General features: G+C 36.7%; 1 protein-coding gene across 7 annotated transcripts in view; it reads right to left on the bottom strand.

Annotated features, from left to right (window-relative positions):
- Positions 1-21,220, bottom strand: part of PTPRM (protein tyrosine phosphatase receptor type M) — an 824,645-nt gene that overhangs the window by 315,273 nt on the left and 488,152 nt on the right. For all 7 annotated transcript variants that reach the window (XM_027575435.2, XM_027575436.2, XM_027575438.2 and 4 more), the window contains exon 8: positions 5,394-5,702. In XM_027575435.2, coding sequence (XP_027431236.1) covers positions 5,394-5,702 — 309 coding nt within the window. The remainder of the gene's footprint in view (positions 1-5,393; positions 5,703-21,220) is intronic.

Here is a 21,220-nt window from a genome sequence, read left to right on the forward strand (position 1 = left end):
TGTCCTTGGAGATCCTGTAATTGATCGCCCTGTGGAAATGTTAACAAGAAAACCTAACTGGGGTATGGATATATATATATGTATATATATGTGTATATATATATACATATATACATATATATGTGTGTATATATATATATATATGCACAAGCAGACAAAGTAAACTAAAATAAAATACTGGAAGAGTTAAATAAAGTAGGGATAACAGTACCTCAAAGGAACTTAGGTCTACTACCTATTTTTAAAAGTTCTTAGAAGTTCAGTATTTGGGACAGATAAGCTTTAGTTTCTTTATCATTATTTTTAAAGATTTATTTATTTTAGAGAGAGAGAGAGTGCATGCAAAGGGAAAGGGCCAGAAGAAGAGGGAGAGAGAGAATCTCAAGCAGACTCCCGGCTGAGCATGGAGCCCAACGCAGGCCTCAGTCTCATGACCCTGAGATCATGACCTGAGCTGAAACCAAGATTCAGATGCTTAACCGAATGAGCTACCCAGGCACCCTGATAAGCTTTAGTTTCTAAGTTTGTGGAATTGAGCCCTATTCTTTCTTGTGATACCTTTAACAGTAATAAAAAGACAGTTTTTTTCACACACTTTCTCAAGAAACAATATTCAACAGAAATATTATACCACAGTAAAACTCACAATGTTCAATGAATTATAGCCTTTTATAATGGTAGATACATAAAGTGACCCCATCATTCTTTTCTCTTCAAACTCGGTATTGACAATTATTCTATTTTTCTCTTTCTTTTCTCTCTTTTTGAAGACTTTGTTGTTGTTGTTGTTGTTGTTGTTAGGAAATATACCTTGAAATAAAAGTTCTTCTAATTAACTGGATGCCAGTGTGCAATGAAAACAACAGGTTTTCGGGGTTTTTTTGGAATTGAGCCAAAGAAATTTTAATGAACTATTTTCAAACGAAGAAAAAGGTTGAAGCAATATATGTACTTCTATGAAAAAAACTAAACCTATTTATAACTTTGACAAAATATATATATATATATATATTTTTTTTTTTTTGCTGAGACAGAAAACAAGATCTACAATTTGAAAATCCTCTACCCTCGGAAGCTGTTCTGTTTGGTTGTTCAAGTCATTTCTATCTCATTATCATTATAGCCTTCTCCTTTGTTTTTTGTTTTTTTTTCTTGTTTTTATTTATTTATTTATTTATTTATATTTTTAATTATATTAATCACCATACCTTACATCATTAGTTTTTGATGTAGTGTTTCATGATTCATTGTTTTCGTATAACACCCCGTGCTCCATTCAGTATGTGCCCTCTTTAAAACCCATCACCCCCACCCCCTCCCCTCTAGAGCCCTCAGTTTGTTTCTCAGAGTCCATAGTCTCTCATGGTTCATCTCCCCCTCCAATTTCCCCCCCTTCATTTTTCCCTTCCTACTATCTTCTTTTTTTTTTTTTTAACATATAATGTATTATTTGTTTCAGAGGTACAGGTCTGTGATTCAACAGTCTTACACAATTCACAGCGCTCACCATAGACACTGGGGAAAACAATAGGTTTTTATTTGGAAGTCATGCATGATCCAGCTTCTGGGACTAGCAAGACAATTTAAACAAGCCAAAAGATAAGTTATTCTGATCTCATGTTTTGACAGAACTTAACAGAACTCCTAGCTCATTCCTTTCTCAATTTGAAACCCAAAAGTGGTGACGGGGTTTATTATGTGGGTTTGTGAGCAAGACATACTTGCTTATCTCTAGAAACGACTACATGTCATCTCCCCCTCTCATTGATTAAAACATTACTATTGATTAAAACATGAATGATTATCAACAAACTTTACTGTTTTATCTAAGGACTAAAAATACTTTTGAGTGTTTTATTACCTACTCAGTATCATGCCTGGTGATACAGAGGAATAGAAGGCTTTTTCTCTCTAGTTTATAGTTTAGAGAAAAAAGATTATATGTAACAAAGACAGGTCAAGGAAAGGTGAGTTGACCTTTGAATCATTGAGTTGCTTTGAATCATTGAGTGATTCAGTGATTTGCTTTGAATCATTACAACAATAATAATGACCACTTATTAGAGTCCTCCACCCGCATCACTACAAACAGCTCTCTATGTAAATTTCCTCTAACTCTAATATGGTTGAGAACTGTTACTATTCTCACTTCTCAGATGACCGAACTAAAGCCCAGAGATTTAAAGATTCTAATCAGGTGCAAAGGAGGTCAGAAGGATGTAAGAGTTGGAGGCAGCTCTTTGAAGGACCTGAAGGCTGAGGAGCTCTTTGAAGGGCAGCAGAGGAGATGGAAGTGAGAGGCAGCCAGGTGGAAGGCAGGAGGCGGAGGAGAGCAGACCTTGAGCAAGAGCCTGGAATGGAAGGAGCATGGCCTACGGCACTGATGTTGGGGTGACATCTTTGCAGAACGAGCTGCACTGGAGGAAAAGTCACTAGTTCTAGAGAATGAGCCAGGAATACAGAAAACCTTGAAAGTCAAAATTTAAATTAAGTCATTGAAAGCTCTGTGGAGAGAGTGACACAATGCAGATGTATTTTATTTTATTGTTAAATTTTGCTTAAATTCAAGTAGAACTAACTTACAGTGTTATATTAGTTTTAGGTGAACAATACAATGATTCAACAATTCTATATACATTTCCCGGTGCTCATCAGGGTTAAGTGTACTTTTAATCCCTTTTATCTATTTCACCCATCCCCCGCCCAGCTCCCCTCTGGTGACCACCAGTTTGTTCTCTGTATGTATGTATGTATGTATGTATTTTTTTAAAGATTTTATTTATTTATTTGACAGAGAGAGACACAGCAAGAGAGGAAACACAAGCAGGGGGAGTGGGAGAGGGAGAAGCAGGCCTCCCGTGGAGCAGGGAGCCCGATGCGGGGCTCAATCCCAGGACCCGGGGATCATGACCTGAGCCGAAGGCAGACATCTAACGACTGAGCCACCCAGGCACCTCTGTTCTCTGTATTTAAGAGTCTGTTTTATGGTTTGTCTCTTTTTTTCTTCTTTTGTTCATTTGTTTGTTTCTTAAATTCCGCATATGAATGATACCATATGGTGTTTGTTTTTCTCTAACTTATTTCACTTCACATTACACCCTCTATGCCCAGCCATGCCATGTGGCAAGATTTCATTCTATTTTACAGCTGAGTAATATTCCATATATTATCCACCTATAACTGGACACTTGGGTTGCTTCCATATCTTGATTATTATAAATAATGCTGCAATAAAAATAGGGGTGCACATATCTTTTTGAATTAGTGTTTTCATTTTGGGGGGTTAAATACTCAGTAGTAGAATAACTGGATCTTACAGTAATTCTATTTTTAATGTCTTGAGGAGCCTCCATGCTGTTTTCCACAGTGGCTGCATCAATTTATATCCCCACCAACAGTGCACGAGGGTTCCTTTTTCTCTACATCCTCACCAACGCTTGTTTCTTGTGTTTTAGATTTTAGCCATTCTGACAGGTGTGAGGTGATATTTCACTGTAGTTTTTAATTTGCATTTCCCTGATGATGAGTGATGTTGAGCATCTTTTCATGTGTCTGTTGGCCATCTGGATGTCTTCTTTGGAAAAATGTCTATTCAGGTCTTTTGCCCATTTCTTAACTGGATTATTTGTTTTTTTGGTACTGAGTTGTATAAGTTCTTTATATATTTTGAATATTAACCCCTTATCATATATATCATTTGCAAATATCTCCCCCCCATTCAGTAGGTTGCCTTTTTTTATCGTTTCCTTTGTTGTGCAGAAGTTTTTTATTTTGATATAGTCCCCAAAGTTTAATTTTGCTTTTATTTCCCTTGCCAGAGGAGACATACCTAGAAACTGTTTCTATAACTGATGTCAAAGAGAGAGGACTCAAATAAATAAAATCAGAAACAAAGGAGAACTAACAACAAACACCATAGAGATGCAACTGTATTTTACAGATTCATTTTGTGGGTGAGTAGGCAATATTAAAATGGGGAAGCTGGAACCACCAAGGAAGGTGAGAAATTTCAGCATGAAATAATGAGGATCTGTATACAGGTAGTGGAAATTGAGAGAAAAGCACACTCTAAAATTTTGGGAGTAGAAACAGCAGGAGTTAGAACCAAAGGAAGCAGAGAAATGTGGGGTGCAGGGGGGAAAGAGTCAGAGTTAACCCATTGACAATGTTGGCACTTTCTTCTCACTTTTAGGAGAGAGGAGGAAGAACTGGAAGAAACACAGACAGGGCTTCTAGCGCGGCCTGATTGGGTGACCTGTAACAAACTAATACTCCTTACAAAAATAACTGCAGTCAGAAAACTATTTGAGAGCAACCAGCACAGATAGGTTGTGGGGCTACAGAAAAGAGAAGAGAATCTGTAGGGTGAGCTCCTCATTTACCCTAGCTGTTCCCACGTTTTCCTTCCACAACATGAATGTGTCGTATAGGTAATAAACACTCAAAAATACTTCGTCAGCTCTTTCAATGGTACAATACAGAGTTGTTGTAAACATTTAGTGCCTGTTATAATCAATAATCAAGGATCATGGCATAATCAGCTGCATAAGAAAAAAAAAGTGTAACATCTCTTTTTCCCAGGAATAAGTAAGTATATTCATTTGATGGGCTTCTCAAGTTCTTTGCCACTTATTCTGATGCCTGGCAAATAAACTGTAGGTCAAATATATGATGCACTATCACTGTATTTTATGTGCCATATGCACATGTAATTGTACGTGGGTGTCCCCTGTATAATCAATGTACAAGCTCATCTATATCCATGCTATGGGATTCAAGGTATAATTTTACTATTTTAAATTATTTCAGAGGTTTATTGCAATTGTGTATTTGCTTTTTTTGATGAGTTGCTGGTGACACGCATTGTCTATTTGTTAAATCCTTGTTTACTGAGGTAGTATCCAATTACAATATTGTTCCTATGGGAAAGTGTTATCTATTATATGGCCACCAACCTAATGAGGTAATTTCTCAGCACTGTGCTGAAAAGCAAGGACAGCCTCTATTTTGCGCTGAATTTTTATCTGAACTAGAAGTATGTTTCAGAATACCATTTCAATAAATTTAAATAAGCATTTCATATAAATAATACCCAAGCAGTAACTCTTAAGTCCAACATGATAATAAAACTTGAATGAAGAACTATTTAGGGCAATATAGAATAATTATATATAGAAAGGTAACTCTATGACTCATAAGGAATTAAACTTCTACATCTTTCTTCCTTTACCTCTTTAAATCCATGCTTACATTCTCAGAAGCACATTTATATTATTCAACAGAGTAACTAGCTCCTTCATTTTCATTATAGAGATCTCAATTTAAAAGAAGTAAAAGCTGCTTTTCTGATGGCATATATATTTCATACAAACATATCATTTAAAAGTACTCACAATCTTCATCCGTCTGTATTATGAGTTCTTGACTCTCCTTCCGTCCCTCAGGATTCATGAGGATGAGTTTCACACTGACATTGGTATATGGTGATAGGTTAGTGATCGTATGTTGAGGGTGTGAATTATCTGTGTCCCAGCTTACTTCTTCTCGCACTTGCTCCTGTCCTCCGACTTGGTAACAGTAGTGGACTGTGAGATTATAACTATGGCAGCGAGTTACGTTATATCCAAATGGCTCCCAGCGGATAGTGATTTGTCGAGATTTGACTTCTACCACTTCCAGTTTTCTTGGACCACGCATGGGATCTAATATAGAAAAGAAGGAACAAGAAAACACAAGAGAAATGAATTATAAGAATTCTGGTGAAGCCCAGATGTCACAGATGGTTCTCCTTATCCCCCGTGTCTGGTCTCCTCTTCTTCCATGATAATGAAATCCCTAAATCTTAGCTGGGCATAACAACACCCAGACTAGAATTTTCACGGTCTTCTGCAGTGAGATATGGCCATATGCCTAAGTTCTGTTGACTGGCATACAAGATGAGAACAAGAAGTTTCTGGGAGGAGTCCTTAAAAAGAAGGGCTCACCATCTTTTTTCCTTCTTCCTGCCCATTAGGTGGATTGAGGATAGGAGGTCTTTTGCTCATGCTGCCATGATGGACCATGAAGCACTCAAACATTAACCATTCAAAGCAATGATGAAGGAGTCAGAGTTCCTGATAATCACCGAGTTACCATACTATCCCTGAACTGTCTACTTCCAAAATTTTCATTAGAGAGAAACACAGTGCTTTTCTTTAAGGCTCTTTTCCTCTGAGGCTTTGATACATGAAGCCAATCTTAATGCTCATTGATAAATATATTTTATCTTTTTAAATTAATTTATAATTATGTAATTGGAAAACATAAGAGAAACAGCTTGAGAATTCAGCATGAAATAATATAATGATTAGAGAGCATAAACTTCTGAGCAGGACTCCAGGCCTTTTCAGAGTTTAGATTTGTATAGAATTTCATGCAATTACTGCTCCTTCCTATCCCTGACAATGTCTTAGTATTATTCTTGAGCCCAAGCTCCAGATACAGAGTTTCAAGCTTAGAAATTTAAATGACATGCGGGGAATATAAGTATTTTAAATGATTTAAAAGAAAGAATATATACAGAGACAGCTTAAATGTCTTTATGAAATGATGATGAAAATACAATAATACTAAATACATAGCATTTACTGAGCACTTACTATGTGCTATACACTTTTCTAATAAGTTTACCTTTCATGGGTTTGTGGAGAATCTAATCCTAAATGTTCTGCTTTGGAAAACCCATATACTTACTCCGTATATTCTGATTTTTTGTTTTCCTTAATTGTGGTCATCAGACATGAATGTAAAGAGATCTCCAATTGGTAACGGAAAGTCAGCATGAAAACTTGAGATATAATAGCTACCATTTACTGTGTGTGCACTTATTATGTGTAACTTGCTTTATATGTAGTCTCTATTACTCAAAACAATCCTGTGAACCAAGTACCATTCTTCCCAGTACATAGATAAAAAAATTGCAGCCTAGGTTGGTTCAAGAACTTAGTTCAAGGCTGGATTGTGGCTATGAATTCATACCTGTCTGACAATGAGACATGTTGCTTTAACTCTCTACTGCAGTGTCTCTACCAAAGTAAAAGAAAATCAGATAAAAAGAAATTGGCATGTTCAATATACCCCAAACTCTACCTAAAACATGACCAAAGAATGTAAAATATAATAAAGATTGCATGTGTTTAATCTTGGAACACAAGTGCTGTGAAGACTCTTTTTCTTCTCTAATGCCACAGAAGAGGGATCTATGCCATGTTCCCAGCTAAGCTTTGGCAGACAACCCTACCTATACTTTGTGGCTACTGGAAATTTGTCTGGACTGTTACTGAAGTTCATTTCTTGATTTCCATTTGTGCATAAATTCCTTGTTTGCTCCATTATTTAGGACCTAGGGAGAACCTAGAACTACTCCCTTTCCTGTGACCTCCAACAAATGAAAACATTTCAACTGAAATAATGCTTTGGTTTTATATATGCAAGATGGGATTTATCTGCCAGATATCTGCTCAAACCATAAAATGAGGTTAATAATAATCATTCATGCTACTCCATACTGTAGTAAGTCTAGGAACCAAGGACGAGTAAGACAAAAACTCCCCCAGGGCATCTTGAGTGGCGTTCCCATGGAATGTTCCTTACTACTAAAGCAATTTTTTTATATTTAAATTACTAGTGTTAGGAGAAATATCATAAATAAGTTATTTAGGAATAACTTGAAGGGTTTTTTTTTTTGAGTCTAGTGACTTTTTACAATGTAAAGGAAATGTCTAATTTTATATAATGCTTCATTAGTTGAATGTTTACAAAAACTTTTAATAAGCTCCAGATTCCTTATACAAAAACAGATTTACATGCATCTCTTTGCTACTTTCCTTATTAATCACAGGTATCCATTAGAAGTGTTCTAAAGCATTTTTCCAAGGTTTTCATCAATTTTACTTACTAATAAAATGACTAAATGTTTCAGATACTAGTTTAAACAATGCTGTTCTAACTTAATTTCGATAGAAAACTACTTTCTACTGCATAAATAAGCCTGCATCAATTCAGCACTTCTTAGTCAAGAAAATACACACATGAATGAAGTTCCAGGATTAAAAAACCAAGAGTTCTGTTTACTGTTCAAGTTTTCTTGAAATGTATGCTAGATTCCTCTCTGTTAATACCTCTAAAAATTCTATCATGCTAAAATTGTTTCAAAGTTTACATAAATTTGCCAAGTAAAATAGTTAAGCATAGCACGAAACAACCGTATCTATGACCAAGTTTCCAGAGTCCCTACTGTCAAGAGTGGTAATTAGCAGACTAGAGATAGAGGCTGTATGAGGTCTAAATCTTAGATGAAAAGAGGCTTGTGCTCACTGGCTTGCATCTTCAAGATCCTAGCTAACCAAAACAAAATATCTTACAGAAGCTGTTATAAACAGAGTATCTCCATTTATGTTCTTTGTGGGCCTTTGCCTAGGGTATAGTGCTGTTGTGTCTCCTACTATGTCCAAATCAAAATGGCAGGGTCAAATCATATCAACAGGGGGCAGGGATGAAAGGCACTTTGACTATCATTTTATCCCAATCATTCCATGACTTCTTCCATTGGTCAAAAGCCTAAGAGAGAAGCTGAATCAATACCACGACACAGGCAACACAGTCTACCTTAGATGGAGAGCTGTCATTTCTCTCGCCAGGGCCAGAAGGGAAGAGTTAGTTAAGCGCAATGGGAAAATGACGTCTGATAACATAACTGAATGCCGTGAACTGCCAAGTACCTGTGATAACATCCCCCTTTGAGGGTCGTGTTGATAGGCGAAGTATAATGACTCAGGGAATCTGAAAATCCTTTCAATTCATCCCAAGCAAATGGCCTGATTTAACTGCTTTTTCCCTTCTCTTTGGCTATTCTGCAAATTGAGCTCTGATCCAGAAATGGTTTATAATGGTTACATCTTAAGTTAGTGTTTTATAGTAACTTTATCTTCAATGTTTCTGCTGGAACCATTTCTATTAGCGTGCCACTAAGTGTGAATGAGGCATTCCACAGGGACATTTACTCTAGTGAGTTATACTGATGATCTCTGCAGACTTTGAAGGGCATTGTTGTAGAAATATATCACACTGGAGGCAATAAATGGCAACTTCATAACCAGAAATGTGTAATTTCAGTCGGCTAATTACAACTCATACTGCATTTCTAGGAGCAGAGTGTGAGCACTGCCAAAAAAACTTGGAATATATTACTACCATTATATGTGCACAAAATAAATCTCTTAGGGTTAGATAACAGGGTGATTAATTATATTCACAGGACCACTCGTTGTTGGGTATTTGCTTCTTTCTCCTCAGAATCCTAGAGATGCTACTGGATATGAGTCACTTCCAAGGCCATTTGTCTTCACACTCATACCCTTGGCCCTCACTGGAATAGGTCTCATGACAGGCCCCACTGGAATGAATCATGAGGCCAGCCGGCCCAGTCTGGGCCCATTGACTCATGACAAGAGACTAGAACGGCCTCCCTAAGGAGCGCAATGTCTTGTCGTGCCTGAAGCTTAGTCAGGGAGTTCTTACCGCTTCCTGGGCTGGTGGCAGCATTTTTCATTCTGTTCTGTTTCTGCCAGTTCCAGCCAGGTTTCCTGCAGAGAAGTCTGACAGTCGCAGTACTCACCTGAGGGACCAGCAAGCCCAGTTCTAGCCTCTGGCACTTAAGCATCCTATTTAATCAGTGATCCTGCTTCTTCTACACTCAGTCCTGTTTTCCTATGAATAAGGGCAGAAACTGACTGGTAGGATCAATTTCCATTGCAGGTTCAATTCACAGCTCATTTCTCTGGAACTCTGCTCTTTACTTCTATTACTACTATGGCGCTTTTTCAGAAACTCAATTTCAGAACCTGTGAGCGATATTTGGGTGTAATTTTAGGATCCTGCCATTGATCATCAAAAACACAGATTACAACCAATGCTCCTGCTAACAGGTTTCTCTTTCCTCCCTTTTCATGAACTATCAAGAGGTCTATTACAATAAAAGGAATCAGAACCAGAATGGCCTGGTGGGCCCCCTTTGGCACCTTTAGCTACTCTATTTCTGCCTCATCAGTCACACAAAAGGAGACAAAATAATATTGCAATAGCTTTCTTTACTCATCAGTTAAATCAGAGCAAATACCTTATTAATTACTGTTATGTTGGCTTACCCAATCATTCCATATTCCTAAGCAGCAAGGATTCCAGGCACGTGGCACTGTTTTCAAGTGACACAGCTGTAATTTTTGGATTAGCCAATGTTTCCCAGAGTTTAAAAAGTGCCCTTTGTCAGTGAGGCTAGATCATGATCTGGGCCAAAGAGTCAGATAGTGCCACCCAGGTGCCCCCAGGATAATATTTTTTAAACAATTTTTTTTAGTTTAATGTTAAGTAAAGTTTGTTGAAAGGGGAGTAGAAAAAAGAAGCAGTGAACATTTTACTGTTGATAACTTATAAAGTAAAGAAATGTAGGCATTGACAAAGTCCTCAATGGCAATGACATCTGTCATATTTCAGTCTGCCTGAATTGGTTAACTGCACAAAATAAGGCTAGAAGTCACACAATGGTTGAAAGATGTTATTCTGGTAAACGTAAAATGTTCTTTTCATTGGTGTTAATTTAAGGTCTTTGAAAATTGTTGAAGGTCTTTGAAATTTTAAGTAATAAAACCTTTGAAACACACTGAAAAGTACCAAATAAAGCAATCACCTGTGTACCTACTAATACCAAATGTTAACATTTTTTGTTTTGCTTCAGTTTTTATTAAAGAAATAAAATGTTACTGATATCAATTCTTTCCACTTTAATGTAAGCAATCCCAAGGTTATTATGTTTCATCCCCAGACATTTTTTATACTTTTATTACATATATCTGGGATGCTTATAATTTTACATAAATGCCACCATTCTCTGCAACTTGAGAATTCATTCCCTGTTAGTCAAGTTGAAAAATATAAATCTAGTTATCATTTTAACTGATGCATAGAATTCCATTAAACAAATAAACCACAGTTTACTTATACATTCCTGCACTGATTGAGTCTACTTTTTCTCTAGTACAAGCCATGTACAAGGAGCGTCGCTGCATATATATCCCTTAGCCAGTTTCCCTTGGGTGAACATAAAATGGGGGACTGTTGGCTTGTAGAGTTTGCGTGTCTTCAAGTGTACCAGATAATGTCAAATTGCTCTCCAAAGGGAAAACAACATTCAGATGGTCCTTTCCCCCAATGAGATTCTATTTCAAGACTATAAATCTAAAACCAGCTCCTGAGGAGAGATCTTGAATTATTGGTACTGGTTCCAATAAAATGTAAATAAGCAAAATCTAATCTAGGACCGTTTTATGAACTGTGTCATTTGACATAACCTTTGAAATGGAAATTTACATACAGAAATATTTTTCTTTGGCTATAGTGTTTGACAAGTGTTTATGTTAGGAATCTCTCCCAATTACCATTCATTATATCATATATCTTTAAAAATAAAAAATTCAAATTCATCAAATAGAGAATTAGATAAGTTAATAAATTGATGGATAATATATTCCTAAAATAATCATTAAGTTTTCTGATTACATCAAAATGGCATATCATTTACTATGAAGGACTCTCCTACTTCAACAAAACTAGATCCAGCATAACATATAAATATATCTTATATATTTATCTATATTTTAATATATATTATATTTTATATTTATATCATACACTTATAAATATTATGTATCTATGTATATATACATAGATATATTTTATTGCACAGACCATGATGTAACTCCAGGGACACGTAACATCATGTTCCTTGTCTAAAATAAAATAAAATGATAGGATTGCAGACCTCAGCTCTGCAATCTAAAGAATAATCCTTGGGACTGGGGCAGCAGAGGGAAGCTAAACCTCTAGCTCAAGGTTAATCTCAGATACTTGGAAGGAGCTAAAGCATCCATAGTCAATACTGCCTCTTGGATCCCAAGAAACACAAACACAAATCTTCTCTGAACAAAATCATCCTTAAATTAGGTCTCCTGTTTTCAGAGATTAAGACCAGCCAGATATGAGCTCATTAGCAGAGATCACCAAAAACCCCCAGAAATATATTCACCCGTGAGAGTCAGCAGAAATAGGAAACAACAGATTTAGAAACCCAAGATTATCAGATGAAGAATATAGGTTTTGAGTCACACTTTCAATAATTTAAAAATGTAATCACCAAAATGAGCATGCCATCATGAATAATGAACAGTTGGATTTTAAAAGTAACTAAATATAAATTCTAGAAACAAAAATTAAAATATACAAAAACTCAAAGGATGGACAAAACAGCAAGATTGGACACAGCTTAAGAGAAAATTGATGAACTAGAAGATGGATCAGAGGAAATTATCTAGAATGTAGCACAGAGGACTGGAAATAGGAAAGTGGTAGAAAATAGGAAAGAGAGATGCAGAAGAGAATTTGAGGGTCAAACTTGTTTCTAATGGCTATTTCAGGATGAGAACAGAGAGAACAGAGGGGAGGCACACTATCCGAAGATAGAATGTCTGAGAAATTTCCCGAACCGACAAAAGACATCAATTAAAATATAAAGAACATATAACATATCCAAAAAGAGGATAAATGAAATGAAGTCCACAATTAGATAGTGTAGTTAAACTACAGATACCAAAATCGAAGAGAAAATATTAAAAATACCTGGAGTGAAAAGACATATCACTTACTAAGTCACAGCAATTAGATTGACAGGTTTCTCAACAGCATCCGAGGAGCGCAGAAAATGGGAACAATATATCAAAAGTGCTGAGAGAAAACATGTAAACTTATAATTGGGTACTAGCAAAATGGTCTTTCAATAGGTAAAGATGAAATAAAGATGATTTCAAAGAATCAAAACCAAGTGAGTTTACTACCAATAGCATACATTAAGGGATAAACTTCAGAAAGAAATAAAAATGGTGTTTGAAGGAAGGTCTGAGGTGCTAAGAGACACAAGATGAGCAAAAAAATACCTGTATACATAAAAGAGTAATAATGTCTAATTTGAGAGGTTTTAGAAAATAGCATGTAATTTAACTACTGACAATAAGAGTAATGTAGGTAGGGAAGGCAATGCTCAGTGTCAGAATAGTATAAGATCCTTACAACATTGGGAAGAGGGGGTTTAAGATATTAAGTATAGAACTTTTTAAAGTACGCATGGCAAATTTTCTACAGTAACCACTATAAAAATAGCAGTGGAGTGGTATTTTGCAACAGTATAGAATAATAATTCTTAAAAACCTAACACACTCAAAGGATTAAAAAAAAAGTCAAATACTAATATAAGTAATTCTACTTGTTGGTAGAAACATGTCCAAATATATTACAAATCACAATAAATGTAAATGGAACCTTGTCAATTAAAAGATCCAGAGAATCACACTCAGTGTAAAATGAATATCCTGCTATATGTTGTTATAAGGAATAAATCTAAGCCATGTATACCTGGAAATCTGAAAGTAAAAGAATATAAAAAAGGTAATTGGAAAATATTAATCAGAAGAAACACAGAATGGTTGCATTAAGGGACACAGAGAATCACTACATAATGATAAATGTTTCAATTCATCAAAAAGATAAAACATTCATCAAGAAGATTTAACAATGATAAATTCTTATGTATCCATAAGACAAATAGCCTTAGAATACATGAAGTAATTGATATCTTAATACAAAACCAAACAAGGATAATGTGTGTGAGCAACATATTTCATTCATGCATCAATGAATAAATTATGAACAGAATATTCAAATCCACTCATACACACACACACACACACACACACACACACACACACACACACACACACACATAAAACTGACAATACTGGATGACCAAGTTAGATTAATTAGGATGGTTTAACATAAAGTGTCTATAGATGTAATTCATCACATTAACAAATTAAAGAAGAAAAACCATATGATAGTTTTAATAAATGCAGAAAGTGTATTTGCTAAAATGTCCATTCATAATAGGAGAAACTTTTGGCAAATTAAGAACAGAATGACATTTCACACACCTAATCAACAGACACTGTTCTGAATGGTAAGACATTAGGAGCGACACAAGGATGCAAGCTATCACTGTGTCTACTGAATATTTTCCTGGAGGTTCTAGACAGTATGGTATGAAGTAAAAGATATAAAATTTGAAAGGGAGAAACCAAAACTCTAATTATACACAACATACATGTCAGCACACACATAGGATCTACAAATTCTAAGAAGTAGCAAGTGTTTAGCAAGGTGGCTAAATAGAAATTGTTGTTAAAATCCTTTTTGTATATGGGTGCCTGGGTGGCTCAGCTGGTAAGTGTCTGCCTTCGGCTCAGGTCATGATCCCAGGGTCCTGGGATCCAGTCCCACGTCAGGCTCCCTGCTTCGCAGGGAGTCTGCTTCTCCTTCTGCCCCTCCCCCCACTCGTTCTCTCACTCTCTCTCTCGCTTGCTCCCACTTTTGCTCTCTCTCTCAAATAAATAAAATCTTAAAAAAAATAAAATCTTTTGGGGGCACCTGGGTGGCTCAGTCAGTTAAGCGTCTGCCTTTGGCTCAGGTCGTGATCCCAGGGTCCTGGGATCGAGCCCCGCATTGGGCTCCCTGCTCTGCGGGAAGCCTGCTTCTCCCTCTCCCACTCCCCCTGCTTGTGTTCCCTCTCTTGCTGTGTCTCTATCTGTCAAATAAATAAATAAAATCTTAAAAAAAATAAATAGAATAAAATCCTTGGTACAGAAGTACATCAATAACAAACTGGAATACCAATTTTAAAAAAAGATAAGATTTTATAGCAGGACGAAGATATATAGGTGACACAGGAACAAATCTTACAAAAGAACAATAATAAAATCCAAAAATGTCCTGAAAAGCATTGATGAAGATCAAAATAACTGCAGAGCTATATCATATTCATGAATAGGAAGACTCGGTATTGTAAAGCTATCAGTTCTTCCTCAAGTAATCACTGGAATCAATGCAAGTTCAATCAAAATCATATTAGAGTTTTGAGAAACTTGATGAGTTGATTCTAAAATACAGAGCTAATGCCCCCAAATAGCCCTAACACCCCTGAGCAAGAACAGAGTAGAGAAACTTGTCCAATCAGATATCAAGAGTTATTTACAAGCTACAGTGACTAAACACTGATATTGCTAAAAGGAGAGGCATGGAGCTGCCTAGAATGCTAACATATGACAGAGCTGGAAATTCTTATTCTGACTGCTGGAGTAGACAATTAGTACTGGGGAAAACTGTGTATCCACATTGGAAAAAAAAAAAAAAGACAAAAAAAGTACCAAGCGTCAATGAAAAGCTTGATTATTTAGACTACATTAAAATCAAGAACATATGTTTACTAAGCTGTACCATTAAAAAAGCTAAGACATAAGCTTATTCTTGGAAAAAAAGAAAACCAACCAAATAGACTTAGGACAAAAGATATAAATAGGCATTTCACAGAAAAGTAAAAAAGGGATGCCACCAGGCAGAAGATCCTGGCAACCATTTAGCAAAGGAGAGATATCCAGGATACACATAGAATGCCCATGAATCACAGGAAAAAGGTGACAACTCAAAAGAGAAATGGATGAAAACTAAGAACATGAGTTTCATAGAAGAGGAAAAAATAGACCATAAACATAAAAATATGCTCAAGCTTTGTATTAACCTGAGAAATGCCAATAAGTAAGGTTGTAGCAAGGCTCCCTTTTATACCAATCAGATAAGCAGAAATTGAGAAGTCTGGTCATACCAACTGTTGGCAGGATGTAGTCAAGGGCAAGCATTATATACATACCCCACTAATGAGGACATGAGCTGGTACAGCTACCATGAAGAACACCTGGCATCATCTTGTAAGGTAGACATTCAAATACTCCATAACCTAGCAGTTCTATTTCTAAATATACATTCTACAACAGCACTTCTAAACATCTCTGATAAGAACAGTCTGGAACGTTTTTAAAGTATCAGGCTTCGTAGGCCTTTCCCCAGAGATGCTGATTTGGTGATCTTGTAATGAAGCTGCAATATCTGCATCTTGAAGAAGTGACCCATGTTGAGTCTTATCCCCAGAGAAGTTTGGAGAAGCCTAGAGCCGTGCTTCTCAAAGTATGGTTCTCACACCAGCAACAGTGCCACCACCTGGAAGCTCATTAGAACTGCAGATGCTTGGGCCCTACTGCTCACCTCCTGAAGTGGCATTTGCCTTTGCACATTAAAGTTTGAGAAACTTACTTAGAGGATTATTTTTCAGAGTGAAGGCTGAGTCCCTAGATCTTACACTCAGACCAGCATTTGTTTTAAAGAAAGAGACTAGGAAAGTAAATGACAGAATGCACTTCTGGTCCAACGGTGAGGACTGTAGGACGTAATTTTTGCTGTAGGTACACATACACACTCTTTTGCAAATTCATAGGAGTCTGTGTAACTGTGATACAATGTAAAACACAGTTCATTCTGCAGCAAAAGAGTTTGAAAGACCCATCCTTAGAGACGTTGTTCCCGTGGGCACCAGGAAATACCTACAGAAATGTTTTCAGCAGCTTTGTGGACAAAAAAGTATGAAAGAAAAGTGTGGAAACAACCCAAATATCTACTGACCAGAAAACAGATAAATACTCACACAATGGAAAATTATACTGTAGTGAAAATGAATAAAGCAAAACTGAATCTTAGAAACACAAAATTGAGTGAAAAACTCAAGTCACAAAAGACTACTGTGATACAATTTTATAAAACTGAAAAACAAGGGGTGCCTGGGTGACTCAGCTGGTTAAGTGTCTGACTCTTGATTTCAACTCAGGTCATGGTCTCAGGGTCATGAGACTGAGCCCAAAGTCAGGCTCCATGTTCAGTGCAGAGTCTGCTGAAGATTCTCTCTCCCTTTCTGTTTCTGTTTGCCCCTCCCCCCTCAAATAAATAAATTAATTAAAAAAAACAAAAAACAAAACTGAAAAACAAGCAAAAGGGAATTGTTTAAGAATGCATACATACATACATATGTGATAAAACCACCAAGTAAGACAAGAGCAAAGGAAAACTTTACACAAAAACTCAGGACACCAGTTCCCTCTGACTTGGAGGCAGAGGGACAAAATGGGAAGCAGCACGCAGTTATATTAGACACAAAGTTTCTAGGGATGGTCTGTCCACCATTTTTATGCTACACAATTTATGTAGGTTGCATATATTCTTTTGTTTAAGTCAAATATTATATAATAACTTCAAAAAGGATTACTGTAGGGAAGGCATGAATATTCCAGAAACATTGTTGGCTCTCTGAAATTTCCTTTCTGGAGAACAGTCAATCTGTGGTTCTCATGGGATAAAGACTATGGTTACTACTAACCAGACTTGAGGGAAGCAAGAAGGTTTAACTGTTCTGGATATACATCCATGGATGGGGATCTCTGACCTGAAAAGCATTACAAAGCCCTCTCCCCACAAAGGATCGTAGGCTTCACAGCAGCAATGTCCTCATCTCTGAAGCCAGACCTTTGGGGCCTGCATGCTGTGTCTCAATCCTGTCCTCACCTCGCTCTGACACTTATGGTACAGGTTTTTGCATTAATTGCCCTTGTTCAAGCTTCTGGACTACACTCTCTTTCATTCTTAGATACTTACTGTGAGGTTCAAAACAAAACTCAGATGTCCACTGTAGGGGAGAGCACCTAGGAAGGCCATGCCTAGCCCATATGGTACCTCTGTGCAAATTAGAAAGAGCGCCTCTTCCTCAAGACACTTTCTGTCATCTGCTGGAAAGCAGCCATGAAAAACACACCATATATGAGGCTTATGCTATGAATGGGCACTGTGTGTATACACGCTGCATGACTTGAACAACTGTATTGCGTGGCCCTGTTTGAATCAGTGTGTGTGTGTCTATGTGTGTGTTTGTGCGGTGTTCAAAATGTGCAAGTTATGTGATCAAAAAGATATGGTTTCTACCTGATATATATATATACACACACACATGTATATGCTGTGCACTAAAAGTTCTTAGAGGAGACATTTTTTTCGTGAAAAATTTCAAAACTTATGAAAAACCAGGTCTGCAGAAATAAACATGCTGTGAGGTATGCATGTTAACAGAGGCATGTGGATTTTTTTTTTTATCTACCTAATACCATTGACTCACTGACCAGACTTCAATATTCACATACACACTGAAAGTACTAAAATTGCATTTTCTTGAAGGTACCCATTCCAGTTACTCCTCCCTAATCTTATTTGTCTCTCATGCTGTTGCCAGAATGCCTTTCATATGTGACGGTTCATCTGAATCAATCAGAGGACCTCTAATTGATGCCCCCTTATCATATAAGCCAAAAAGAAAATGTTTCCCTTAGTCACAGCTATCAGATGACATAATCATTCCTGCTTTCTGTGCCGGTCAGGGGAAATCTATCTGCTGTACCCCAAATATAGTTCTCCCTCCAAAATTAATCTCTCTGTTCTTACTGATCCATATACATGCAGTAATAGTCACCTTTTTATCTGCCAAAAAGTAGCCTTCCAAACTTGGTTCCTTTCAAACTTAGTTGAAAAATCAATCTCTTTTATGACTATTTCTTTTTAGTTAAGATAAGAACTCACAGATTTTCATAGGACCACAGGGTCAAAATCCTGCTGTTCAGATGTTGATTATGTTTCTGTTTTATTGTGTTCTGTAACAACCAAGTGTGTTGAATACTGCTCTTATATCTAATAAGAATGCTTTATCCTAGAGGATCCTTATATTTGCTATCGACACATTTGATAAAAGGATACTAACACAGAATAATAAATGATAAGCATCCAAGCTCAGGTACTTCATTTTCATAAGTCAATTCAGGGAATGGCTCCTTTTCTCCAGGATTTATCCATGTTTTACAAAAAGCCCTTCCAAGTTCTGTGTTTTGACTTCCATATCTGTTTTGCTTTATTGCTTTAAAGAAGTCACACTATAAACGTGGCTTCCGCTAACCCCTGGCATTGTCTGTTTTAGCCTGAGCTCCTTGGTGACATTTCCAAAAGTGTAAAGTTCGTCCTTGTAGAAGGAACACTATCGCTCTACAGCAAAATTAGAATCTTCCATTGTTTTGATGCACTAGAACGAACAAACTGCAATTCATCCTATAGATGAACTTTACAGGAAAACTGTTGTATGAAATAAAAATGAGTCTGCAGTAAAAGACTTTCTTGGCATTTATTTCAGACTATATACAATAGGAGGAGGCAAAATGATTTCCACAGTTTTACAGAACTGTCAAAAATTGGTTTGGAATGGGTTTTGACCTCCTCTGACCCTTATTAATCTGTGATACCCACAAAAAGCCTTGGGAGTTTTGGATCTGTTCTTCTACCCAGAGCAAAAGAATACCCAGACGATTCATTCTTGGTTATAAAAGTAATGTGATTGATGTTGGAAAAAAGCCAATTATATATAATTTTAGTTCTACCTATAGGAACCATTCTCTCTAGTTAAGACTAAGCAGATAAAACATTTTTACTTGTTCAGAGCCTCCTATTTTGGTATTTACAATTTTTTTGTGATTGCATAGTTTTCTGTTGAGGTTGTTTTTATGAGTATGGGCAAACAGTTCCTCAAAAGACCACACTCAGGGGCACCTGGGTGGTTGATTCGTTAAGCAACTGCCTTCGGCTCAGGTCATGGTCCCAGGGTCCTGGGATCGGAGCCCCGCGTTGGGCTCCCTGCTCAGCGGGAAGCCTGCTTCTCTCTCTCCCACTGCCCCTGCTTGTGTTCCCTCTCTCGCTGTGTCTCTGTCAAATAAATAAAATCTTTAAAAAAAAAAAAAAAGACGACACTCAGCTATGCTAGTTTTCATCACTGTACCATGATTCTTCTTAGTTTTCATCAACAACTTGTCTGGAAAAAAAAAAAAACTTTCCTCAATTTAAAGTCACATATGATTGATAAGGCCGTATTTAAAAACCCAAGTTTCCCATCCTTCTAATCTTCTAGGGATGCCTGGAGAATGAGAAGGTAGAAACACGAAGTTCTGGAACATAGCAGGTTGTCAGCATCTTACTTGGGATTATAATAGCAGGGCAGGCAGAGGGATTACCATGGGGAAAAAAAATGAACCAGCTTCTTTTCTTTAAAGATTTTATTTATTTATTTGACAGAGAGAAAGACAGCACAAGCAGGGGGAGTGGCAGGCAGAGGGAGAAGCAGGCACCCCCTGAGCAGGGAGCCCAACGTGGGGCTTGATCCCAGGACCCTGGGGTCATGACCTGAGCCGAAGGCAGACACTTAACTGACTGAGCCACCCAGGTGCCCCAGTCTCTTTATTTTAAAAAGGTAGGAAGAAAGAAACCAAAAATCCTAACTTGAAATTATTTCTGTTCCCCCCCGAGAACTTAAAAAAAAATTGCTCCTTTTGTAAAATGTAGTTTACATTTTACAATGTAAACTCTGCTGAATTACATCCAGATTTCACTATCTTATTAGCACCAATTTAGCATGCAATTTATCCTAAAAGTAGTTATTGTGTGGAGTTAACTCCATTTTCCCATCATTCTGATTTTGCAATGTTATTTTTCTAACCTTTTCACATAATGAGCATAAGGTAATATGAGAAAGCTCAATTTTCTGATTTAAAAAAAGGGAAGGTTCCATCCATGTCATTGCAAATAGCAAGAGTTCATTCTTTTTTATGACTGAGTAATATTCCATTATATATACTGTGTGTATTATACACATATAAAATACACATACCATATCTTCCTTATCCATTCATCAGTCCATGGACACTTGGGCTGTTTCCATAATCTGGCTATTGTAGATAATGCTGCTATAAACAGTGGGGTGCATGTATCCCTCTGAATTAGTAATTTTGTATTCTTTGGGTAAATACCTAGTAGTGAAATCACTGGATTGTAGGGTAGCTCTATTTTTTACTTTTTAAGGAACCTCCATACTGTTTTCCACAGTGGCTATATGTTAACTAACTAGAATTTAAATGAAAACTTAAAAAAAAAAGATACACACACAAAATGGAATATTAGTCATAAAAAGAATGAAATCTTACCATTTGCAACCACATGGATGATGCTAGAGACTATTATGCTAAGCAAAATAAGTCAGAGAAAGAAAAATGCCATATGATTTCACTCATATGTGGAATTTAGAAACAAAACAAATGATCACAGGGGGGAAAAAAGAGAGAGG

Source organism: Zalophus californianus, chromosome 14 (genome assembly GCF_009762305.2).
Source record: "Zalophus californianus isolate mZalCal1 chromosome 14, mZalCal1.pri.v2, whole genome shotgun sequence".
NCBI lineage: Eukaryota > Metazoa > Chordata > Mammalia > Carnivora > Otariidae > Zalophus > Zalophus californianus.